Consider the following 27,599-nt stretch of genomic DNA (forward strand, 5'->3'; position numbering starts at 1 on the left):
CCTGCAAATTTTTAAGAGCCCTTCTAGGAAATTTAGTGAGCAGAGTCATGAGTGGGTTTTGCAAAAACGAGGGCTCACACTGGAGTTGGGGCATCTGGCACAGTGTGAGCCAGTGTTCACAGTATGCTGAAGATCTGGAGGAAAAAATGGTCAGGGGAGTGGGCTGCTATGTACTTTCTAGGCTCACCATGACCTACCTTTCCACAGGAGTTTCCCCATAACTCTTAATCTTGTAAAACTGAAATTCTATATCCATTAAACAATAACTCCCCATTACCTCCTCCCCTAGCCCCTGCCAACCACCATTCTTTCTGTCTATAATTTTGACTACTCTTAAGTACCTTGTACAAGTTGAATCATACAGTATTTGTCTTTTTTTTTTTTTTTTAAGTATTTGCCTTTATGACCGGCTTATTTAATTTATCATAATGTTCTCAAGAATCATTCATGTTGTAGCATATTGCAGAATTTCCTTCCTTAAAAGGCTGACTAGTATTCCACTGTATGTGTATGCTACGTTTTGCTTATCTATTCATCTGTCAATGGACACTTGGGTTGTTTCCATGTTTTAGCTATTGTGAATAATAGTGCTATGTACATGGGTATACAGATGTGTCTTTGAAACCCTGGCTTCATTTCTTTTGGGTGTATACCCAGAAGTAGAATTGTTGGATCATAATTGTTGGTAATTAATTTTAATTTTTAAAGAACCACCATACTGTTTTCCACAATGGTTGTACTCTTTTACATTCCCACCAACATTGCTTAAGGGTTCTAAATTTTCATCCTCACTAACACTTGCTGTTTTCTGTTTCTTTGACAGTAGCCATCCTAACATGAGATGGTATCTCACTGTAGTTATGGTTTGCATTTTCCTAATGATTAGTGATATTGAGCATCATTTCATGTGCTTATTGGCCATTCGTATAACTTTTTTAGAGAAATGTCCATTACTCGTTTTTTAATAGTTTTTTGAGTTTTTTGTTGTTGAGTTTGAGGAGTTCTCTCTATTGGTTTTGGATATTAATCCTTTAACAAATGTATGATTTACAGACATTTTCTCCCATTCTGTGGGTTGCCTTTTTGCTCCATTGATAGTGTCTTTTGGTAGATAAAAGTTTTTAAATTTCATAAAGTTCTTTTCCTTTTTCTTTTTTTTACTTCTGTCTTTGGTATTATCTCCAAGAAATCATTATCGTATCCAACATCATGAACATACCTTTTATCCTATATTTGCTTCTAAGAGTTTTATAGTTTTAGGTCTTTGAAACATTTTGAGTTAATTTTTCCATTTAGTGTTAGGTATGGGTCTAACTTTTATTGTTTTGCGTGTGGATATCCATTTTCCCACCACCATTTATTGAAAAGACTTTCATTTTCCCAATGAGTGGTCTTGGTACCCTTGTCGAAAGTCATTTGAGCCATATATGTGAGGGTTTATTTTTGGACCTTTCTGTTCCATCGGTCTATATTTTGTCTTTATGCTAATACTACACTGTTTGGATTATGTAGCTTTGTCGTGAGTTTTGCAGTCAGGAAGTGTGAGTCCTTGAGTTTTGTTCTTTTCAAGATTGTTTTGGCCATTCAGATCTTGAGATTCCATATGAATTTTAGGGTGGGTTTTTCTATTTAGTTAACACATTTATTTATTGAGTAGGTTTGTATATGTAAATACACACACAATCTATTAATGTTACAGGCACATTCTGTATTAATCCATGTTATGATTTCTCTTTTGAACTGTAAGAAGTAGATTGGTCAGTTACATTTCACTATAGAAGAAGCTACTTTTTACATTTACATACAACTCAGTTAACAATTCACAGGCAAATGAGATTGAATGACTATCTGTAGTGATTATCCAACAGAAGATTATCCAACAGAAGAGCAGCTGACTGTGCCTTTATAAATGGGGAGGAGCATGTGGCTAAAGGAAGATGAGCCAAAACCAAGTATCTTCTGAAAGAACTTATTAAATAGACTACAGAAATGATTACAACTGAAAGGCAGGATACATTCTTCCTTAGTGGAATATCTTATTTTCCTGGGTGCCTGTGGCCATCCCAGTATTACTGCTTGTCTATTGGTTTATTGATGGGAACAGCTGTTAATTGTCTCAAAAAAATGATTTCTTTCGCTTGGAAAGAAATTACTATATAAAACATTGGTGAAAATGTGTGTGTAAGCAGTCAGTGTTTCTGTAGTATTCTATATGTTTCATAAATTTTATGTACATTGACTTTCACCTATGAAAGAGGCATTATTTAGTCCTGATTTTATATGTGAGGAATCTGAGGCTTACTAGCAAACCTAAATAACTTCTGTCAGACATAAGGATAGAGCTATAATTTAAACCCAGGTTTTATCTGATTTCAAAGCACAGTTTTGTTTTCACTCTTCCCATGATGTCTTGGGGTTAAGTATAGTGATACTATTCCTTTTCTTTTACAAATAATTATAGTTGATTCTTGTTATTTATGGCAGTTACCTTCTAAAAAGTCACTGCAGAGCTGAATTAGCAAATACATAATAATTGCTTCCAGGGAAAATGCAGAATTAGATTCCTGCAAGCATCTGGTCACAACATCTTCCTCAACCAATCAACCAATACAAAATCTTGTTTTAATGTGTTTAAAGACAAGTTTAATATATAGTGTTGATTCATTAATTTTGAATAACAGTAAGATGTTGGGCATCTAGGTTATTTCTAATCTTTTAATCATTATTAAAAAATCCTTGAGAGTGAACATCCTTGTAATCAAATATTTTGTGTATATCTTTGATTAAACTTTGGGATACATTCATAAACATGACATTGCTGGGTCAAAGGAAAATCCACACTTATTGCTAGAAATGCCTTCAGAATTGTTAGCCAGTTTACACTCCCTCTCTCAATGTAGTAGAACCTGGTTTCCTTCTTCATAGACATTGTTAATATTTTTTTATTTTTTATTATCATATTTAGAAATAGTTATAGTTGTTTTAACTTAATGTTTGATTGCTGTTAGTGAACATTTTTTCATAATTTTTGGCCATTTATGTTTATTTGTTCTAAAGTCATTTTTTCAAATAGTTAGCCAGTTTTCCCACTTCCACATGAAATATCTGTTACCATTGATTTGAAATGTTGCCTTTTCCTTGCTTATTAAATACTTGTATACTTGGTTTTATTTTTGGATTTTTTTCCTATTAAGTTGTTTCTGACTGCCATAGCACTAATTTTGTACTGATTGTGTTGTTACATGTTTTAATATCTGAAAGAGCAGAAAATTACTCTTTCTTGGATAGTTTGATTCTTTTGCAGGAACCACAGACTTATTTCTCAAATTCCAGAAAACATTATTTCTGGAAAACAAAAATTCCAGATTTCATTGGAATTTTTTAAAATAAGGATTACTTTAGGATAAATTGGCGTTTGTTATCTTAACCATTCAAGAACATGACGTCTCACTAGTTATTCAAATCTTTTTCTGTGTTTCAAAAATTAGGTATTTTCTTCTTATAGAGCCAACTAGTTTCTTATTAAATTTATTTTCAGCAAAAAAAAATTTTTATTCTTAGAAGTGGATACTTTTATTGCTGTTTTATTTTCTAAATAGTTACTATTGTAACATAGGAGAGTTATTAGTTATTGTGTATTTACAGTTTTTATAACCAGCCACTTGGTTTTTCAATTGAACATTTTGGATTTTTAGGTAGGTCATCTTCAGATAATATATCCTAGTCATATTTATATGCAACTTTGTTAGAACTGTGGTTTTTAAAAAGGGATTGCAAAGCTGCTGTATCCAGCTTCTTACAATTTTACTATCAGAGATATGTTCCATTAACTTAAGAGTTAAGTGAGCTCTACTTAAATGTAATGGGTGAATTCAATTTTAATTCTTACAGCTCTTTTATACATTTAATTCTCCTTTATTAAAGACTTTAAACTAGTGTTATAGTCTTGTTTGGGTGGTGGGATATAAATCTGTTTTTAATTCATTGTATGTATCCACTCTTATAATACCATGTACAAAATGACAGGTAAACATTTGTTGAATAGGCAGATCTTTTCAAATTGAAGTTATAGGGAAGATACAAGAAAAAAACCTAAATTCCATCTTTATTTCTCCTTTTCTATTAATCATTATTCAAATATTTACTGAGGGCGTAAGAGTATTGACCATTCCCTCTTATTATTTCCCTAATACTTCACTTTATAGACTAGAGTCACAAGTGTTTAAGCTATAATGGTTTACTACAGAGAAGTGAAATATTCTTTCCAATTGAAATGGTTTTTTTGAGGGTGAAGTGTCTTCTTGCTTTTGTCAATAGCTTTGACAGTTGATTTCTGTGTATATTGATTTTATGGCTCAGGACTGGTGTGCATAAGAGTCTTGTTTGCTAATCTATGGTTATTCTGTTTTAATTATCTTGAAATTATTTTCCTTAGGAACACTCTAAAAAGGGAACTCTCTGCTATTCCTTTGTACCCGCAATGTCTATTCTCCACCTAGCTACCTACGAGCTAGAAACACTGAACATATATGTGTGTGTGTGTGTGTATGTGTGTGTATGTGTATATATATAGTATTGTAGAAGAAAAGGCAATTGAGAATGCCACTGCTCGTTCCAAATTTAGATGCTCTTAGAATAAGTAGACTCCAGACTGTCAGAGATAAAACTATATTTTGTACAAATTGATAAAAGAGAAGTCGACTAGGTTTTCTTATACTCTTCTTGACACATTTCAAAACATGGGGTAACTAATTTTTAACTACTTAAGAAGTTTGACCCATTTACTAAATGAAGGGTATTTTTAATCTCAAGCTCTGTGCTAGAGATCTGGTATCTGTGAGGGCAGAAGAAGAATGGAGTTGTTACTATTAAAATTGGATCTTTTTTGTCCTGCACACCCTTTTGAGAATCTAGTGAAAGCAATAAACTTTCTTAGAAAAATGCACATGAGCACAAACACATACATTTTTATATAGAATTTTAGATTTCTGGTCTTCTTGAAACTTTACCATAAACCTAAACTCTCTGGTAGGTTCTCTGAACTCCAGACTAAGAACTCCTGCCTTAAATAAAAGCATTGCTAAAAGTTATGGGTGCTCTAAGATCCCATAACATAATACTTAGATATCTAATGTATCCAACAAAGGAGAAACTTTTACTTAGAGATCTAAAATTTAACCTTTAGCCTCTAGGCTCCTTACATATTTTCCTCTTTTCTCACTGGCTGTTCATAGCATACTCTGCTGGGTTCTTTCCCTACTAGCCAGCATCTAAAAGTTGAATTTTCTTGGCATCCTTTCCTCTTTTCTCTTCTACTTACTGCTTGGGAAATCTATTCCTTTCCTCTGGAGTTAAATACCACTGTACTGTTGATGGCTACCAGATTTACATTATCAGCTCATAGCTCTCCTTAGAGTGCTAGAATCCCATTTGCAATTGCCTTCTCAAAAATCTCCATTTACATAACTCATAACTTATGTAACAAAAATTGTTGCAAATACTTTTTATAATAGTTTTATTGAGATAAAGTTTACATACCATAAAATTTACCTGTTTAGAATGTACCAGTCAGGGGTTTTAGTATGTTCACAGAGTTGTTGTAACCATCACCACTCTCTAATTTCAAAACATTTGCATCACCCCAAAAAGAAATCTTGTACCTGCTAGGAATTACTCCTCATTCTCCCCTTTTCCCCAGCCCCTGGCAGCCACTACTCTCCTTTCTGTCTCTCTGTATTTGCCTATTGTGGACATTTCATAAATGGAATCATATAATATATAGCCTTTTTCTGGTTTATTTTACTTAGCATAGTATTTTCAGGATTTATCCATTATAGCATGTAGCAATACTTTATTCCTTTTTATGACCGAATATTATTCCATTATATGGATAATGCCACAGTTGATGGTGCATACATCTTTTTCCTGAAGTTCTACTGCTACAGTGATACGGAATTAAGGCAAAGGGATTAAGAGGTACAAATGGATGGTTGCAGAATAGACATGGAGATGTAGAATGTAGCATGGGGAAGAGGGTTAATAATGTAATAAATATGTAAGGGGGAAGAAGGGTACTAGACTTAGTGGAGTGATCACTTTGCGAGTTATGTGGATCTCTGATCTATGCTATACAGCTGAAACTGGTATAGTATTGTATGCCAACTATAAGTGGAAAAAAACTCATTGAATTGTACAATGTAAATACAAGCAACTAATTGTCTCATATTTCAATAAAGACAAAAATAGCTACAGAATGTGAAGATTAAGTGATATTGTGTAATTCGGATAGACGATAACATCGCAAATACTGATATTTAGAGCTTGAGTTGATTAAAAATTGTGTAATACTAACTTTTACCCTATTTCCTAAAAAACAAAATGAGAGGTCATACTCACTTTTTAACTTTCTGCGAATTCTCAACTACATTCTCTGCTTTTTTGGTTTTGGAAAGATAAGCAGGCCTTTTTGTTACTGTGTTTATGTGTAATTATTTAACCATTATAAAGGCTTTATAGACTCCATTTTGTATAAAGTATTTAATTGTTCTAGAACAATGGGTTTAATCCCTAGGTCATAGTCTAGTAAATTTTCTTTTCACAATTTGAAGTAAGACATTATTTTCCGTGGAAAAAAAAAATTGTTTTACTGTTTAAATGACATTATTGAATTACATTGCAAAATGCCACACCGTTAAGAGACAGAATTTTATTTTCTTTGTACTTTGAGGTTTGGTATTCATGAATGTATGAAAGTGCCAAACATTTACTTTAAAGATCTACACATAAAACTGTGTTTATTTGAATGTGAACATCTAAATAAATCACAAGGATCATCTAAATATTGTTTTAAATTACTATTCCGGGCACTAGCCTTGATTAAGAACTATAGCCATTTTCTGAACGCATTTAGGAATTTCCTAAAACAGATCAGTGTTTTCTTTGTCATGAGAGAACTTTTATAAAGAAGTAATAAAAGGGCTTTTAAAAAATTTAGTAATTTCTTAAGGAAAATATTTTTGACTATAAGTTAATATGAATAAGCTGCATTTATGGAATCTTTGATTCTAAAAGATATAAACCATTGATGAAGAGTATAGAATCTGATTATGAACTTCACCTTTCTATGCCATTAGAGGAATTCTCTTGATGATTAGTATGAGAATTTAAAATAATGAGGCACATTGATAAGTAAAAGGTTACGCTCATTGCTGTGTGGCACCCCCACTCCATTAGAAAGAGTAAATGGAAATCTTGATTAGAAGATGTGATAAGTGAAGTTATATGGATAGGCAATGTAGAGGGGTATTATATTTAAGTTTTGTGAGGTGTCAAATATGAGGTCATAGTCACTTGTTTGACTTAGGTGCACATCAGTAGAGTTTTAAACTTAAAATGTAGAAGGGAATGAGCACTTATCAGAACAGAAGGAAATGTGTGGTTAAACGGTTTCAGCTATAACTGTAGACTGTTTCCCTTGGTCCAAATGGGAGGAGGAATGGACCCTTATGTTTTTGGCTTTTTTCCAATATAAGTAGAAATTGGTTCAGCATGGTTGATTGGAGTCCTTAACAGGGAAAATGTGGTTGTATTTAGGGATGGAAGAGAATGACATAAATATGTACTAAGAAAGTTTTATTTTACAGGTGTTTCCGTAGTGATTTTTCTAGCATGTTTACAATTACTGATAGTCAATTATTTTTACTAAACATCTCTAAAAACAAGAATGCCCCAAGATTCTTTAGCAAGATTCTTGCTAAATTGAGTAAAGGAAAAGTTAATATTTCCAGCATTTTTCTCAAAATGAGGAGCTGTCTTACTAATTTTATCTAATTGTAGGTAGTAAATAATGCTAATTTTAGCTCAAAAAAGTACTGGGATTATCCATAGAAAATATACCTCGTATATAGGCAAATGAACGTCATCCATAGAGATATATTTGATAACCTGTAGTTTTGAAAATTCATTGAAATTCTGCTTCCTCTGCATTTTAAAAATCTTGTTAAGGCAGTAAATGATTTAAAAAATTATGCTGATTTTTATTTAGAAGCCCATGTTAAATTAAAAAAAAGTTTAACCTTACAATAAGATTTTACAGTAATTATTAGAATAGTAATTTTTAGAGTGGGGGAGATTATAGGAGCTATAATAAATTTTTCTTATTTTTTTACTGCATCACAATAAAATATTCACCTTAAAATCATAGCATTAGAACCTTTCCTTTCTTGATGGATCATTAATTGCTCTTGAGGACAATTATATTTTCAGGCAGTGTGAGAATTAATTTGATTGAAAATGAAAGTGATCTGAATTTAGAAATCATACCTACAGTGACTTTTGCTATAGGATTATTTATTTACTTGAAAAAAAAATGATGAATAAATAAATGTAAAATCATTTAAGGTTCAGTTAAAGTTCTTTGCTTAGAAGCAATAGAAATCAACTCTGGCTAACATCAGTAAAAAACCAACCAAACAAACAAAAAGCTTCATTACTTACCATGAAGCTATGAGGTTGCTTATAAAACTGAACAGAAGTGTACAGCTGGAAGAGCAATGATGTCTACTTCAAGTATCATCTTACCATAGTTTTTACAAAATGTATAAAACTTCCTTTTAAAAATAATCTGGAAGCATTGTGACTACAAGTAAAATCCTGGTGAACCAAATTAACTTTATAGAATATAGTCAGAAGCTATTGTTTATGTACTTTCCTATAATCCTTAGTTTTATAATTATATTCATCTCTTTTTATTTTCTGAGAAAACCACAGTTTTCATAAGTAACTTTGTCCTTCGTTTTTCATGTATCTGATGGTTTATCATTGGTTATCTTTTTCTGTGTCTTAGGTGTATTTGAAGGCTCCTATGATTCTGAATGGAGTCTGTGTTATCTGGAAAGGCTGGATTGATCTCCAGAGACTGGATGGTATGGGCTGCCTGGAGTTTGATGAGGAACGAGCCCAGGTAGGGCAACTTCAGGCTTTGCTGAGCGTGGTGCCTTTATTTATCCCTATTCTGCCTTTGTCTGGGGATTTATTTTACCCGGTATAGAAAGTCTCATGTTCAAGTGATACTGAGGAATCTTGAAGATGTTGAGACCTAAATTCTGGTCCTGGTTTTGGTAAGTTTTTCCTTCAGTAGCTCTAAATTTCATTGGATTACCCTTATCTGCTCAGTGGGGCACTTCAAAGTCCAGCAAATGATTCTGTTTAATATTTATTCTTGATCTTTAGAACATTATGAGGAAGAAAAAAACAGTTCAGAATACAATGTAGGAACAACACTTCTGGAATGGCTGAGTGAGAAGCTTGGCAAATCCTCTACCCAAAAAGCAATTATTAAACTGGACAAACCTGTTAAAAAAAAAAAAAAAAACTAAAAAAACAACACACACATTTAGGGTCTCTGGACTTTAGCCAAAGGACATAAATTGAGAGGTATTTGTCAAACAAAGCTACTGAATTTCAGTAAGAAAGTGATTGTCTGTGGCGTTTTAGTCAGGAGCTACTCCCATCTTTTTCCTCAGTGCTATGGTCCCTCCAGTTCTTCCCTGGGCAGGCAGGGCAAGCCATTAGGGCTGGCAGCTCTGTTCTCCTGTTAGAGGGAGCTGACTTTATTTAGAGCAACACTTGGAAAAATCCATCCTCAGAGATGTATCAAAAACAGTTGAAATCTCTGTGACAAACAACCCCGGAAACCTAATGTTGCAGAAAACAAAATGGTAGACTGGCCAGAATTTTATCGAGGCAACCTAGGGAAAGAGAGAACTAAAGTGGGCCCTACTGAGATCACACTTAACCCCTCGTGGTCCATAAGGCTGTGTGCAAATGCAAGGTCATACCTGTTCAGCAGAGAACAAAGAACCTTTGCAAATTACTAATTCTTGGCTGAACACAGGATAGACGAAAAAGCTCCCTGCTCTTTGACAGTATTTCCTCAAGCTGCACACAGATCCAGTGGCAAAGGAGGGAAGCCTATCTTTTCCAGGTATCTAAGCAAAACTTCTGAATAGTCATTGGCTGACCACTAAGTTATGCTGACCCAGGGGCAATCCCCAGAAAGCAAGGCTAAAACAAAACAACAACCACAAAGAAAAACTAAGCAGCACATGGCTAAGGAGATAGGTTTTATAGAATTAGTCCAGGCAAGTCACAAAACAAACAAAAAACAGCAACAGCAAGCTTGAGGCAGAAGTTAGAATTCAGAGTTGCTACAGTATATTATCTAAATGTCCACTTTTCAACAAAAAATTATGAGATGCACAAATATACGTGAACATGTGACTTATACTCAGGGAAAAAGGCAATAGAAACTGTCTTTGAGGGAGCCCAAATGTTGGTTCTTAGTGACAAAGACTAAAAAGCAATTATTTATCAGTATGTTCAAAGAACTAAAGGAAAATTCTTCCCTGTAAAGAATAAAGGAAAATTGTGACAATGTCTCATCAAATAGAGAATATCAGTAGAGAGATCTAAATTGTTTTAAAAAATCAAATAGAAATTTTAGAATTGAAAAGTACAATAACAAATGAAAAAAGACTTGACAGCACATTTGAGCTGGCAGAAGAAAAATTAGTAAACTTGAATGTAGATTAATAGAGATTATCCAGCATGAAGAACAGAAAGAAAAGAACAAAGAAAGATGAACAGTCTTAGAGACTTTTGGACACCAGCATGCATACCAACATAAGTTTAATGAAAGCCCCAGGAGAGGAGAGCTAGGAAGGAGCAGAAAATGTATTTTAAGAAATAATGACTGAAAACTTCTAAATTTGATGAAAAATATTAATCTTCATATCTAAGAAGTTCAGTGAACTCCAGGTAGGATAAGCAGAAAGAAACCCACACCTAGATATATCATAGTCAAACTTAAAAAACAGAGAATCTCAGAAGCAAATGACAGAAATAAAAAGGAGCTCCCTTTGTTGTTTCTTTCTGTTATCTCTTCCCATGTTCTTCGTATATGGAACGTGAGGATTTTCATATGGAGAGATCAAAATGAAACCTTCCTAGTAAAAAAATTAAGATTTAAAGTTAAAATTCTTAAGAAAGAATTTCTTCTACCTTGATTTCCACAGGATTAGTCCCCAGTTCTTTCAGAAAAATAGTAAATGGCAATTTTGAAGGCAGATTTTGTTAGAAGTGATACAAGTTGAATTTATATAAGGGAAAATTTCAGATTGAGTTGACTTCTAAAACTGAAGTATTTTATTAGAGAGAGAGGTAAAATTTTTTAGTTTAACCCACAGCATTTTCCATACTTAGAATTTTCCAAAACTTGTCTCCCTCGTTCACAAATTGATTTTTATTACTACAAAGTAAATGCCAGCTGTTGTGATAGTAAACTAGCATAATAATAGGTCTTACGTAATATAATAATATAATAAAAAGCAGGAGACCCCAGCCATTTAGTCAACAGTCAGCACTTCTCTATAGCTTTCCTCATCGCAGAATCATCTGCAAGATAATAAAAGTAAAGAGGCAATGAAGTTTACAAGTTAGGACTAAGAGCTTCATAGTCATATAATTGTGAATCTTGGCCCCATTACGTACAACTGTTACGGACTGAATGTTGTGTTCCCCCAAAATTCATATGTTGGTGTCCCAGTCCCCAATGTGACTGAATTTGGAGATAGGGCCATTATGGGGGTAATTAAGGTGAAACGAAGTCATAAGAGTGGAGCCCTGATGCGATAGATTAGTGTCCGGATAAGAAGAGATACATAAGAGAGCTTGCACATTTTCTTTCTGCCATGTGAGAACAAAATTCTCAAACAGATGCTGAGATACCTGGTAAGCTAATAGATAAATAGAATAGTCACAATTCCATTTTTAAAAATTGTATAAATATTTCAGGTGAAATATTTTCATAGGTATTGTCTTTTTGCCTTTGTTCAGAGCACATATGACAAACATTGGCAAAGACGTGGAGCAATAATTGGTGTGTTGGTTGGTTATGTAAACGTGACATAACATTTGGAAAACTGGCAATGAATACTAAAACCACATATGTATATCTGTGATCCAGTTCTACTCTAAGGCATTGGTATGCAATGGGAATGATTACATAAATGACAATGAATGACTGTGTTACTGGTTTATGTATTTATTACACTTTTTATTGTTATTTTAGAATGTATTCTTTCTACTTCTTAAAAAAAAAGTTTGCTATAAAACAGTATCCCGTGTTACGCAGACAGCAGCCTCATACATTTCATGTTCACGGTGTCTCTTGATCGCATTATTTTCTCTCTTTTTTTTTTTTCCCTCCCTTCCCCCTTTTTTTATTATGGTGACATTGGTTAACGAAATCCAGTAAGTTTCAAGTGTACAATTCAACAGTAAGTCATATATATTTTGCATTGTATGTTCACCGCCCATAGTTAGATTTCTTTCTGTCTATATCACCACATATTTGACTCCTTTTACCCCATCTACCTCCTGCTTTCCCTCTGGTAACCACTGGTCTATTGTCCATGTCCATGAGTCTCTCTTTTTTGGTCATGTTTGTTTGTTGCTTTAGCTTTATATCCCACATATAAGTGATATGTGGTTTTCAACTTTTTCTGTCTGGCTTATTTTGCTTAGCATGATTATCTCAGGGTCCATCCATGTTGTCGCAAATGGCAGTATTTTATCTTTTCTTATAGCCGAGTAATGTTCCATTGTATATATATACCACATCTTCTTTATTTAGTCTATTGTAGGATACTTTCAGTTGCTGCATTTTTTTCTCTTGTGCTTGTTTTAATCTCATGTTTTGTTCATCTTGACCCTAAATGTACAAAATCCATTGCTTATGTTGCCAGTAGGAGGCCACATCAAATAATTGACCTGGAAATGAAATTAAAAGTGATTAAGGACTACAAAGGTGGAAAATCTGACGGTTTTTGCTTGCCAATCTAGTATGTCCCATTCCACCATAGCTGCCATCTTGAAGAATAAGAAAAAAATGATAGAAGCTGTTAAAGAATCTGCTTCCTTGAAGGCAACGAAACTAGCAAAAATTTGGGAAAGGCCTATATCAGACATGGAGAAACTTCTTGATTGAAGACCATACAGAAGTATACCCTTCTCAGCACCATGACAGTTATGGCCAAAGCAAAAAGTTTGTGTTGTTGAAAGAAAAGGCTTAACCTGACTACAATATTGAATTTACTGCTAGCTCTGGGTGGTTTATGATTTAAGAATCGTTACTTATTACATACCATGAAAGTGAGTCAAGTGCTGATGTGAAGGCAGCTGAAGAATGAATATTCAGAAACTCTGTAGATAAGATGATTGTGGAGGAAAATTACTTGCCAGAGCAAACATTCAGTATGTATGAAACCTCCCTGTTCTGGAAAGGGGTGCCTGAAAGGACTTTTATCCATAAGGAGGCCAGGCCAATATCTGGTTTCATAGCTCTTAAGGAGAAGATAACTAACAGTCTTGGGAGCAAGGTACAGGCTACAAATTAAAACTCCTTGTGATATGGCATAGTGAGAACCCCATTGCCTTCAAGAATATCAGTAAGTACATACCACCAGTGTATTGCAGGAGCAATAAGAAGTCACAGATGACCCAGCTGCTCTTTCAAGAATCCCTCCTGAATTGCTATGCCAGCAAAATGGAAAAGTAGAGTTACAGAATAAGATACCTTTCAAAATTTTGCTTATTGTTGTAATGCTCCCAGACATCCTCTTTTTATTGGTGATCTTTATCCCAATATTAGAGTGGTGTTTCTCCTTTCAAAGATCACCTCTTTGATGCAACCCATAGATCAAGCAATTATAGCAGCTTTTAAGGCCTACTATCTGCAGAGGACCTTTGCCCAGGCTATCGCTACAACTGAAGGAAACACTGATGCAATTCTGGAAGAATTACAAGATCATTGCCTGCATCAAGAACCTTGCATGGGCTTTTGATGATGTCACCAAGGAATGTATAAATGGCTTCTGGAAGGAGACACTCAAGAGGTTTGTCTATGACTTCAAAGGATTTGCCAAGGATGAAGGGTTTGTAGAAATCAACAAGGCCGCGGTTGAGAAGGCAAACAACTTTAACCTATGTGTGGGTAAGGATGACATTGAAGAGTTCCTTGAGGTGGTTCCAGAGGAGTTGACTAATGAGTTGTTGGAACTGGAACAAGAACAAATACCTAAAGAAAAGCCAAGAGAAAAAGAAACTGCAGGAGAAGAAAAAGGAGAAGAACCCCAAAGAAAATTCACAGTGAAGGGTATAGCAGAAGCTTTTGTAGACCTCAGCAAGCTCCTTAAAAAGTTTAAAAACATAGATCCCAGCATGGGAAAGTTTTCATTAATAGAGAGGAATGTTCATGGTTCGTTATTTGCTTACAAGCAAATCTCTGAGGAAAAAAGTAAGAAACTCAGCAAACCACCGTGGACATATTTCTGAAAAGAGTGACACCTCCTCAAGAAGAGCCTCAAGCAGGTCCTTCAGGAGGTGTTCCAGAAGACATTGTTATCATAGGAGCTGACAGCTCCATGTGTGTTATTGACCCTGAAGACCTTCCAGTGAGACAAAATGTGGAGATAGAAGACAATGGTATTGATAATCCTGACCCTGTGTAGGGCTAGGTTAATGTGTGTGTTTGTGTTTTAGTTTTTAACAAAAAAGTTTAAAAAGTAAAGAAAAAATAAATATTTTTAAAATAGAAAAAAAAGCTTATAGAATAACGATATAAAGAAAAAATGTTTGTACAGCTGAACAATGTGCTTTAAGCTGAGTGTTATTACAAGAGTTAAAAAGTTTAAAAAATCAAAAAGTTTACAAAGTAAAAGTTATAGTAAGCTAAGATTATTATTTTTAGAAAAATTATTATTAGATATAAATTTAGTGTAGGCTATAAATTTAGTTTATAAAGTATACAGTAGTGTACAATAATGTCCTAGGCCTTCACATTCACTCACCACTCACTCAGTGACTCACCCAGAGCAACTTCCAATCCTGCAAGCTCCATTTTTGGTAAGTGGCCTGTATGGGAATACTGTTCTTTGTCTTTTATACCATATCTTTACCTTTTTTATGTTTAGATATGTTTGGATATATACTTACCATTGTGTTAAAATTGCCTACGGTATTCAGTACAGTAACATGCTATACAGGAACTATACCATATAGCCTAGGTATATAGTAGCCCATACCATCTAGGTTTGTGTTGAGTACGTTCTGTGATGTTCACACAACAACTAAGTAGCCTAACAACACATTTCTTAGAACATATACCCATAATTCTGTGATGCATGACTATATAATATACTTTAATAAAATGTTTTAAAAGTTTCCCGTAAATGAAGATACTTCTGAGAACAGTTATATAAATTCAGAATTAAATCATGTTTTCTGATTGTATTTTCATCTTTTATTTTTTGTAAATCGTAGGGATAAATTTCAATGTTTTAAATAATTGCAATTCTCTAAAACTTAAACTGAAAATTTTGGCACTTCACCATTGAATCAGAGATTCAACTGATTGTCTTTAATTAGAGACATCCAACTAATTTTGAATAAAATGTAACTACTAGGACTCATCAAAAAAAAAAATTGATGCCATTATAAGAACTAAATCGATTTCAGAGTAGTTTTTCAAATGCTCAGATTTTCTAAAATCCAAAGTGCATGCATACTGTTGTGATGAATTTTTATGTATTCAGCATCAGCTTTGTCATAGAAATTTTATAGTTCAGTTACTTTAACTGTGGATAAATAAATATATTTGTAATTTATGCTACAGTAACTTCTAAATGATATGGGAGAATATCTTTGGATAAGAATTGTTTGGATAACAATTATCAATTATATGTATACCACAACTAGTTCCTAGTAAATTCCTATTTTGTAGTTTTTAAAAATTCACTGAGAATGTTATTTTTATAAAATGTGTCTTCCACCAACATCTGTATTTGTAATATCAATAGCAGAGCCAATAATTTATCTTTGTTGATATACTTTTTAAATTCATTGACTTCATCAGTCACAAAAAGATGTTTTACTTTCAGCGTAATAACCTTTAAAAAGTTTTACAAGTATACTTTGGAGGTGTTGCAGATTTAGTTCCAGACCACTGCAATAAAGCAAATATTGTAATAAAGGGAGTCACACCATTTTTTTTGGTTTCCTAGTGCATATAAGAGTTATGTTTACACTACATTGTAGTCTGTTAAATGTGCAATAGCATTATGTCTTAAAAAAACAATATACCTTAATCTTAAAATACTTTATTTTAAAAAATGCTAGCCATTATCTGAGACTCCAGTGAGTTGTAAGGGTTGCCACAAATCTTCAGTTTGTAAAAAAAATGCAGCACAGTGAAGTGCAGTTAATGAGGTATATTTTGATACTTTTTTTCAGGTTAAAAAAGTTGAACCATTATTGGAATTAACAGATTTTCTATTTGAAGTACCTGAAGACATTGATGCAAAACTACTATCCTTTAACTTTTTGCAAGGTTTTTCTGTTAATGAAACCAACATATGAACATCTTCCTTTTTTGTATGTGCCTGAGAATGTGAGTGAAATTAGTTTAGAAGAGTTATTTGATTTAAATGGAAAGTTATATTCTACAGAGTGGACGTTAAATGTTACTATTCGCAGCTGCACATGTTAAATTGTCGCCTTTGAAGTATATGTTGATACTTCATCAGATTTATTTCTTTTGGTTTTCATGTGATCAGTGATATCGTTTTGGTCTGCACAGAAAATATTAAATGTCATTATTTTGTGCTAATTACATGTTCATCATCAACATTCTAAGAATGAATTTGATTCTTAATTTTTCATTAAACATGACTTCCATTTTTAAATTCATTGCTGCAGAAAGGTAAGTATTACTAACCTGTAAAAAAACATAATTGTAGATTTATATAATACAATAAAGACAATCACTGCAGCAAGAATGGTCAGAATAATTCTATATATGCTCTGAAAGCATTGCTTGGCCTTCATTTCCCACATGGGTTTCACGTACACCCTACCACCTTTTGTGATGACTACTTTGTGCAGATCGTGGTATAGACCATGGAGTAACAGACTAGTATGTAACAAGTATTTGGCAGGGACCAGAATGTTAAAAACTTCTCCCACTACCATCGAAGACTCGTAGAGTTAGTTGTCCCTGGTCATTTGAGCATACTTTATTGGGTAAATGTGTAGTTTAATCAGCAAGTGCCCTTTATACTGACCTTGAAAGGGAGGTGTTACTTAAGATTGCAGTGGGAAATGATCAGGATAACATTGGTAATTGCCGTTCGTCTTTCAGATTTAACCCTTTATTAAAGTGCAGACTATTTACTACACATACATTTCACATCTCATTAGAAGAATCCAAGACAGAAGCTGGAATTAGAAAGTGGAGGGCTACCAAATCTCTTGGCTTATTTTACTACAACTATTAATTAGTAATGATACTTTTTTCTTTTAATGAAATAATAATCTATGACCATTGCTAGTATACACATTAGTGGCTAATAATTTCCTTAGGGAATTAGATCACATTTCACATTATATGCTCTTATTTCATCATGTAATTTTTCTCTACTAAATCACAGTTGATAATTATATATTGATTTTTGTAATTATTTGTTCATTATCCACCTGCCCCAGTAGGCCAGAAATTGTGAAGAAAAAAACCATTTGTTCCTTCTCATTGTATCCATGACATCTAGCACAGTGACTTGGATGTAATAAAGACTCACTAAATATTTGTAGAATAAGTGAATGAGTGAATGCACAGATACCCTGTTGTCAGCAGATATATCCCAGTTGATACCTAACTAAATAGAAAGCCCTTGAGAGTTGAAAATAGCATTCTTTTGCAGATACCTTTGGCTTATATAATAACATTCTAAGAATACAGTAGGTGTGTGTGTGTGATAATGTTTAGTCAAATGTATAAATTTTGTATGTTTATAAATGCTTGTAAAATAATAGCTAACGCATTGAATACTGTCAGGTATTGTGCTTAAGTACTTTTTTATACATGTTATCTTTTTTAATCTTTACAACTATCTTGTGAAGTAAGTGTTACTGCTATGCCAAGTTTACTAAGGCTTAAATAAATGAAGTACCTTGCCCTGGGACATTTACAAAGCTAGTAAATGCATCATAAGAATGGAAATTTGATCACACCTTTCAATTTTAAGTTATAGACTTTGTGTCAGTGAAATTTTAAGTAACAACTCTACTAACAGAAAGGATTTATCACACAGAACAAAATATCCAGTCATACACAATCTATGCCTGATATAGCACTTAATTATATTATCAGAGCCCTAGGTCTTTTCATCTTCCTACTGTGCTATGATCAGTGTGTGACTGCATCCTCGTTAACTATGTTTGCAAGCTGGCTGCACTATCTCTGGGCATTGCATCAGTTCCTAGGAAGGAGAAAAGGTGAAATGCATCTTAAATGACTTTCTTAGAAGCCCCATTAGGTGACTTATGCTGCTATCTCATTGGCTAGACCTGAATTATTTGGCCACTCCTTGCTGCAATGAATCTAGGAAGGTGAATATTTATGACTTTTTTGGTATTGTTTTTGATCTTTTAGTTTCTTCAAGTATACCGTCAAAAATCCTAGTTTTGAGAAGTGTTTGACTGCAAAGGTTGAACATCCTGTGCTGTATACAGGGAACTTTTTAAATTGAAGGGAAATATGGTCAGATCATGCTTTAGAAGGCATGCTCTGATGGCTATATGGTAGATTGGAAGACGACAGGATGGAAGCAGGAAGAGACTGTTTAGGAGACCTTTGCAGTGGTTTACATAAGAGATCTTACAAGTCTGAACTAGAAAAATGTTTGTAGGAATAAAAAGGAGACTAAAGATTCCAAAAATATTTAGGAGGTCATATGGATAGAACTTGGTAGTTGATTGGCTCTGTGGAGACAGGAGAATGAAGAGTCAAAGGTGGCTCAGGTTGCTGGCAGAAATGAATGAGTGGTGCCTTTTTAGACACACTGAGTTTGAGATACCTTCATGTGCAGATTTTTATTAATTGAGAAAGGATTAGGATTTGCTATATGTCACAAATATTTTTTTCTTGATAATATCCCTTTTTTACTTTTTGTAGTCTAGAAGTTTCCAATTTTGTATAATCAGTTCTGTTAATATTCTCTTTTATATTTCTGGCTTTAGTGTCATAATTAGACAGCCTGGCCTGTCTTCTCCCAAATTATTGAAGTATATACCAAATCTTTTTCTTGTACTTCTGTGGTATAAATATTGATTTGATCGAGATTTTATTTTGGTGAATAGGATGAGGTAAGGAAAGAAAATGGAAGAGTATTTTCAGTTGTTAGAATATGATTGAATACTATTACTATATATGTGTGATATAAAACATGAAAATACTGAAATTTCTTTTTCAAATAGTTCTGACATGGATTTTTTTTATGGTTTTGATGTTTTGAGAAATATTCTGCTGTTATTTCTTTCCAAAAATAAAACACCCCAAAGTTTTAATTTTTATTATAAATCAAAATTTAAATATCTGTTTTTTATATTCTCTGATAGCAGGAGGATGCATTAGCACAACAGGCCTTTGAAGAGGTTCGGAGAAGGACACGTGAATTTGAAGATAGAGACAGGTCTCACCGGGAGGAAATGGAGGTGAGAGTTTCACAGCTGCTGGCAGTAACTGGTTAGTACTTTCCCCCAAACTCTCAGGCTCTATTTGTAATGTTTGTGCATAATGTTTTTAAATAATTTAAGTTTAATATTGTCTTTTATTTTTAAAAAGTTGTACTCACTGACTGTGTTTATTAAATGTAATCACTATAAAGAAACTTAGTCTTAATTTTAAAGTTGTACATGAGTTCTTCATTTATTGGTCCTTATAAAAATCATATAGTAAAAGGTGTATTTTCTCTTAATTCAAATTTTCTCTTGATCCAAATATCTTACCTCTTTTTTCATAATTATTTTTTAGATTATATGTAAAAAAAAAAATACTTATGTTATCATAGAACATATATTCTGAGAACAATATTAAAACTTTTGGGGAATATTGTTATTTTCCACTTTTATATGAATATTTGTCTTGTTTTTGTTCCAATATAATTTTCAGTCATTTGTGTATTCTCTTACTATAAAGTTTAATATTTAAAAACTACTTAAAGACTAGAATTAGCTTAAACTCATTTCCTTTACACCTTTTTATGGTAAAGGAAAAAACAAATAAAGAAATCCACATAAAAGTAATATGTAGCTTAATTATCATAAGGCTAACACCCTTATAAATACCATTTAGGTCAAAAAATAAAACTTTGACAGCTACCCCAGCACCCCCTTCCATGTATGCATTGAATTATGACCCTTTCACTCTTCTCAAAAGTAATCATTACCTTGCTTTTTATAGTAATCACTTTTCTGTGTCTTTCTATGGTTTTATTACCCATGTCAAGTTTATTGTCTTGCCCACTGTTTAGATTTAATATGACTTTTAATTGACATGGATGTTTAATTTTTTCTACATAAAATTATACCCTGCTTTAAGCATACTTCAGTTATAAAAATTAAGTGTCTGCAAGTTGTTCTGAAATCCAAACTCTAAAGTATACTTTAACAAAACAAACAATCAAGATAAGAACTGATTGTTTAAAAGAATATTGTCAAATCTTAATGTCAGTCATGTACTTCAACTTTATGTACATAATTATCAACATGAACACTTTACACAAGAAGATAGAGGAAAAAGTCCATGTTTATCTTTGATAATCAAAAGAAATGGAATTAAAATGTAATTCTAGTATATCAACTAAATAGAATAATATCCAGGCATTAAAGAGTTCTGGAGATTGGTTTCACAACGATGCAAATGTTTAACCCTACCGAATTATGCACTTAAAAATGGTTAAGATGGTAATTTTTATGTTATGTGTATTTTACCACATTTAAAAAAATGTTTTAAAAAATGTTTTAAGTCAGTGCCATATATTACAGAAAATTTGGTTTTTCTATGCATAAAGTTTTATGTACATTATTATTTACACTATTATTTAAATTAACACAAAAGTGTGTGTGTGTGTGTGTGTGTACACCCAGACTCTAGAGCTAGACTGCAAGATCTGACTCTGGCTCTGCCACTTAGTGGACAACTTATTTCACCTTTTTGGTTGAATTTTCTCATCTATAAAATAGGGCTAATAATCATAACTATCTAACAGAGTTATTATTTATTCTTGTGAAAGTACTTTTAGAGTGTGTGGCACTGACTAGTTGTCAGCTGCTATATTTGATATTATTTCATATATGTTTTTTCTATTATGTTACAGTTCTTCTAAATAAGTGAAAAAACTCAAGCCTACTCAGTGGTTAGTGTATGAAATAAAGTTATCTTTCAATGATTAATATTTCCCTTTGTCATTGAGTGAATTGATTTAATCGGCTGATAGCAACTAATGTTCCCATACTTATTAGCTGGAAGAGACAGGAGATATAATACGTTTGTTTTATTTGAAGCTTTTACAGTTCTTGTGATTAAACTTACATAGCATTTTCTCTCAGAATGCTTGTATCTGTAATAGTAAGAAGTTTTAAAATGTATAATATGTATTTGTTATTTTATACCAAACCTTTTTGCTCATGCTGCTTGTTCCCTGGCCAAGAATGTACTTTCTCTCAATTCATCAAGGCCCTTCTTAATGTTATCTGTCAGTCTCTTCTCTGGTCTTCTTAATCATTATTAGCCCTTTTACTTTGTAGTTTCCAGATCTCTTCTTATTTTTATTATTGTTCTTACTGAACAGTATGTTGAAACAATTATAAATATGTGTTGTCCTCTACTCTATTGTGATCCCCAATAAGACAGGGCCGCTCATTTTTTAACTTCCACATTACCCACTACAGTGTTTTCTACATCGTGTTTAGTCGTCATATGGAGATCATCAAAAAACAGCTCCTACCTTGCCTGTTGGAAAACTAGAGTTACAGGATAGCCTGTAGGTAGGTTAGTTAGAGTAGAATAATACATCTCGATGGAGATTTAAAATGTTCATAATTTGTTGGTTTATATTAATTAGATAATGTATTAAGCAATGAACCCCTGCATTAGGGACTAGGAAATATACAGATGAAAACATGGTTTCTCCTGTCTGGTCTCGGAAGTTAAGCAGGGTCGGGCCTGGTTAGTACTTGGATGAGAGACCACCTGGGAAGCCCAGGTTCTGTAGACATAAAAATAAAAAATAAGGGACTGCAAAATGACAAGTTTCTTGCAATCTGTGAGATCAACCACTGGTTGCCTGGCCTAAAAAAGAAGAAAGAAAAAAAGTATGGTTTCTATCCTTGAGCAACTATCAGTCTTGAGGGAAAATAGGTGTATAAACAGATAATTGCAGTCTGCTTTAGCAGCAGCAATACATAATGGAGGTTCAGAAGGAGAACTGTGGCAGTGTAGAGGATAGAGTGCTTATATCTGCCTCTGCTTGGGGATTCACAGAATACATTTGCAAAGATTTGAGGGAAGAACATGAGTTTGCCAGCTGGACAAGTTAGGGAAAACCTGGGCAAAAGCAACAGTATACGCAAAGGAGCAAAAGAGTAAGAGATCTCTCCATGTCAGAGAACATGATTGGTCAGTCTTTCTGAAGCATGCTAATAACATGACTTTAAATGAATATAAGAATCATTTTATAAAAAAGTGTTCTTCAGGTACACTATATTTGAAGAATAACTATTTAAGAATTAATGAAACAGTTATTTAGAAAGTTGTATATCTTTTGCTTTAAATAAAATGCTCCATTAGTTGAGACTAAGAATTGCCTTTTCTAAAATGTTCGATTGTTCTTTTAATGTTACTTGAAGAAAAACATTTCAATGTGTGTTTACATTTGTATATGAACAAAAATACAGTGTGTTGATGGAGGTGTCAGAATTTATTGTGTAGATAGTTTTCAGTTGGTTTTATGTCATTGATTTGAGAGCATGGGCTTTGTAGTCAGGCCTAATTGAGTCCTACTCCATCACTTTCCAGTCTCAAGCCCGTTTTCTCATAGAAATTGTTGCAAGAATTAAATGGGAAAATGCTTATAAAGCACTTAGTACAGTGCTTGGTATGTGTATGCCTTCAGTAAATAATCTCTGAAGTACGTCTTTAGCACTAAAAGCTCTACCACAGTGATGGTTCCAGTTAATTGAATTATCTGGCTAACAAGAACATCCTTTTAGTTCTCTAAAGTGTATCAGGGCACTTTCCCTGCATTATGACCTAGAGCATAGAAAAAATAGATTTTCATCAATGATTTAAGATCCTGTAGTCTCTTATGACAGTAATTTAAAACATCAGTTGTAGAGAACTGACATCTAGAAAATTGGGCTGAAATCAGACTCCAGAGTTTGCACTGGTAGTCACTTAGAGGAGTTGGGGGTATTCATGTCTTTTGACACTTGCACATGTATATTTTACTTCCCTTAAAAATCCATAAATCCCTTATGTCAGCTTATTTTCTTTAGTTTACCTCCTTTTTCCTAAAAAAGAACATTGGAGAAAAATGTTTCCCCCCTGTAATTTAAACATCTGTAGGAGGCCTTATATACTTGGACACATTTTTTCCTTTGTTTTTGGGTTCGTTTTTTGAAAAGTCACAATTTTATTTAAAAAATGGTTTTCTTACATTCAGCTTCACATTCTTATTACAGTTGAGGAAACTGAGACTCTTAGAAAAATTAATTGACTTGCTCTCTTTCAAATAGTTGGTTAATGCAAGGAAGAGTGAATACTTAAACCAGTTTCCTAACCAAAAGATCTCCACAAATACATCTTAGAACTGGAAAATGAATTTCCACATCACCCATAAAAATGATTAAGTTGAAAAATGAAATTTGCCAGGAGAGGTTAGAAACCATTTTGCCTGGAAAAGAAAAAGCCAAGGCAGAACAGAATGATGATTTTAGTGGGTGGTCCTGATGCCTGACTAGAGATGAGGGCCAAGGAATAGTGGTAACTAGTGGATGGCAGTAACCCAGTAGATGGTCCTTGGAAGCTTGAAATCCTGGCAGCATAGAGGTTTAGGGATGTCCTGCCTCTGTTTGGATAACCTCTGAGGCCTCTGGCTCTGTCATGCTAAACCTGTAATGGTGGTGTTCATGAGCATTTAATATATGTGTAATGTTGAGATTACTGACAGTGAGAAGCAGAACTCCAAGTAGTTAATAGCCCAAGGGTTTTTGATTTTCACCAGTGTCCTTTAACCTGAAATCAGTTAGAAAATTCTATTTCACCATCGGTAAAGTTTAGAAACTTTTCAGTCCATCATTCATGGTAGAATTTAGCATTTTCTTTTTTAGATTTTTCTGGAGAAGAGTATTTTAGCAATGTGATATTTTCTTTACCTTTTAGAGGTAATAGCAGATTATCATTTGTCTGGCAAATGAAAAACTATAGTAAAATGAAGACACATTGTGTACTTTAGTAATCTCTTCCATATACTGTTAAACCTAGGGTGTATAATAAATTGATAGCCAAAAGGTAAAAATTCTGTGTATAATATCTTACCCTGTGGATATCTTTAAAAGGAATACATACACATATTTGTTTGAATGTTCATAGTCATTCTAGTAGGATACATAAAAAACTGGAAATGGAAACCATAGAGGGGAATCAGGTATCTGGGGGCCACATGGGAAGGTCACTACTTTTCACTGTTTATCTTTTGTACCTTTTGAATTTTGTATCGTGCATCTATTACCTATTTAGAAAAGAAATAAAATTTGTTTTTTATTATTAGCACAGAATGATAAAAACAGAGTCCTCTAGAACTTACTATCTATATCCTCTGGCATATAGGCATTTTAAAAAATGTGAAATCTTTTCTTCACTTGAAATTTTATACAGAACTCCAGTATATAAAATAGATATAAGGACACTGCTCTGAGTGAAGCAGGTGCGGGGATTATTCTGGGCTCCCTCTGGAAGTCCCTGGGGTATTTTCTGGGAACCCAGTACCTGGCAGCATGTAACTTGAGTACCTTTAATGTGGAAGACTGAGTGTGATGTTTGTAATAGATTGCCCTGGTTCAAATCCTAGCTCTACTACTTGTTGCCATGTGACATTGAGAAAGTTGCTTATTCCCTTGAACCTCATCTGTAAAACAGGGCTAATAACACCTTTCTTCCTGGGTTGCTGCCTAGCTCAGTTTCTCACACCTAAATTGGGACCCAGTGGAAGCTAGTTTCTTCACCCCCTCATTCTGTACACCTTGGCTTAAAGGAAAAAAATCCCGCCTTATTTAAGTTCCCATAGATTTCAATTTTCAAAACACTTTACCAACATTAATATTTGTGTAAGGACAAATTAACATATCTGGAATAGCAGTAAAGGCAGGCGTATCCTAACTTCAAATATTATTTTGCTGAGCTACTTTAGATCCTGATTTTGTTTGTTTGTTAACAACAATGAAGGATTTTGAACTTTTCTTGGTTCTGTTGGAGGTCAAGATAGCAGTTACCTGAGGGGTTGAGTAGTGTGACTGGGGAAAGGTACAAGGAGAAGTTTCCAAGTTTTGTTAATGTTCTTGATCTGGGTGCTAGTTACGTGGGTGTGTTCACTTAGTGAAAACTCATCAAGTTATATATTTATGATTTGTGCACTCATCTGTACTTTAATGAAAAGTAGACTTTAAAAAAGAAAAAGTAATCACAGACATTGCTTCTATGAAATGACTGCCCGTTTGATGTCTCTTGCCACATAGAAGTAGCCCAGCCTTTTCTACCTGAGAATTCTTCCACGATTTGAAGATGACATGTTACCCATGGTAGTTCTCTTCAGGTTACACATCTCTATAACTATAATTCAAATGCCCGCTTTTGGGCTTTTGCGAAGGGAGATTGAGGTTAATAAAGAACAGAATGAGTGCTCTGGTCATAAATAAATTGGAAAGATACCTCCAACTATCTGTTTGATAGAAGCTCATATACACTCTTATTTAGAGGCTGCTTCCATCTTGATTGCCTTCTTAACCAAAAACTGTAATACAACATTGCTGGCTCTTAATTCAGCTGCATGGTGACAGGGCACTGAAGGAGGTTTTCTCTATCGTTGTGTAGGAAATGGTTTCATTTGGTTAAGTTATAAAGCATGAGCAAATAAATTGTTGCCTTTAATATCAGAGAATGGGTAAATAATTATTACTTATTCTACTCTAGGCAGTTTTAATACAATTCAGCAGTCGTAGGAGAATTTTATGTCGAAACTATTTGGAAATAAAAACAGGCAAAAGGCTTTATGTGGCTTTTGTATTTGTGTTTTGTATGTTTTTGGAGCCTTCAATTCTGTGTGGTCCAAGAAAAAAATCCCAGCCTTATTTATTTTGAATCCCCACAGACTTCAGTTTTCAGATCACTTTACCAACACTCATATTTGTGTAAGGACAAATTAACATAAGATTCTGTCTATACGAGGCCTTTCTGAGGTATGTTTTAGGTAAAGGCAGTAGATGAGAGTGAACTGGGAATATGAACTCAGACTAAAAATGAGAATTATAAAAGGATGAATGAGGAAGAGGTTAGTAGATCCGTCTTCTCCCATACTAAGAAAGAGTGTCTTGGTTTGCTGCCTGTCATAATATTAAAATTTATTTTTTTAGTCTTGTTTTTGTTTGTAAAAATTACCCTTATCTATAGGAAGCAGATTTTAACATTTGAGAAGTTCTTTTAGATAAATTGAGAAGCGATGAACAGCTTTGTTGTAATAACAGCACCATGAGTGCTTATTATGTACCACATGTGAGAAATGATGACATAGATGGAGACACTACAATATTTGCTTTACACTTGAATCTTAAATGCTCTTAGAAGGTGTATCTCTATTTTGAGGAATTGAGGCTAAAAGAGGGTAAGAAGCTTGTCTAAGATCACAGATAAGTTGGTAGAGCCATCCCCATCCAAGCCAAGAAATGTAGATTATTTCTACTATTGGTTTTATTTTGTTCTGTCAGTTAAATATATTTATATTTAAGTATTCCTGAAGCTGTATACTTTATAAGAGCTATATTTTTGACATAGCTGTTAGGCCAGCTCTTGCAGCCTACTTATGCTACAGGTGTTTACAATTGTCTGCTGACCTGGGTTTTTTTAGTGAGTTTGGGGAAAGTGCATTCCTTTTTTTCATATTAGGACTTAAAATTTCTGCTCTGTGTCTCCTATAGCTTAACCAATCAGGATAAATAGCAATGACTTAAGAGGCTGACATTAATGCTAATTGTGAGTTAAAGTTTCATCTTTTCCAGAGGTCTGTGACTGCCACCAGCTAACTATGTAACCTTAGAGGAATCACTTAACCTTCTTGGGTTCATCATTTGCAAAATGAGAGTTGAATCAGATCTCTGAAGTACTATGCTGCTCTAAAATTCTGTAATTCTATATTCTTTTAGCCAAGTTTCAAACATAAAATGATTACTAGCACAGTATCTGGACATAGTATACACTCAATACATTGTAGCTATTTTTAATAATTAGGGCATTTTCTCATGAAGAATGTTCAGCAATTTGATGATCTAGATAATAAAAGGATGGAAATCAACCAAGAAATTTTATTCTTTTTCCTTTGGTTATCACTGCCCTTGGCTACTTCTGCACAGCCCTGACCACTAGGGAAAACTTC

The 27,599-nt window shown here is 33.6% G+C and overlaps 1 protein-coding gene across 2 annotated transcripts in view; it reads left to right on the forward strand.

The window, feature by feature from the left end:
- Nucleotides 1-27,599, forward strand: part of CBFB (core-binding factor beta subunit) — a 49,055-nt gene that overhangs the window by 17,707 nt on the left and 3,749 nt on the right. The window contains exons 4-5 of one of the 2 annotated variants that reach the window (XM_011380427.2): nucleotides 8,846-8,962; nucleotides 19,513-19,639. In XM_011380427.2, coding sequence (XP_011378729.1) covers nucleotides 8,846-8,962; nucleotides 19,513-19,639 — 244 coding nt within the window. The remainder of the gene's footprint in view (nucleotides 1-8,845; nucleotides 8,963-19,512; nucleotides 19,640-27,599) is intronic. The other variant, XM_011380426.2, reaches the window with a different exon arrangement.

Source organism: Pteropus vampyrus, unplaced genomic scaffold (assembly GCF_000151845.1).
Source record: "Pteropus vampyrus isolate Shadow unplaced genomic scaffold, Pvam_2.0 Scaffold394, whole genome shotgun sequence".
NCBI lineage: Eukaryota > Metazoa > Chordata > Mammalia > Chiroptera > Pteropodidae > Pteropus > Pteropus vampyrus.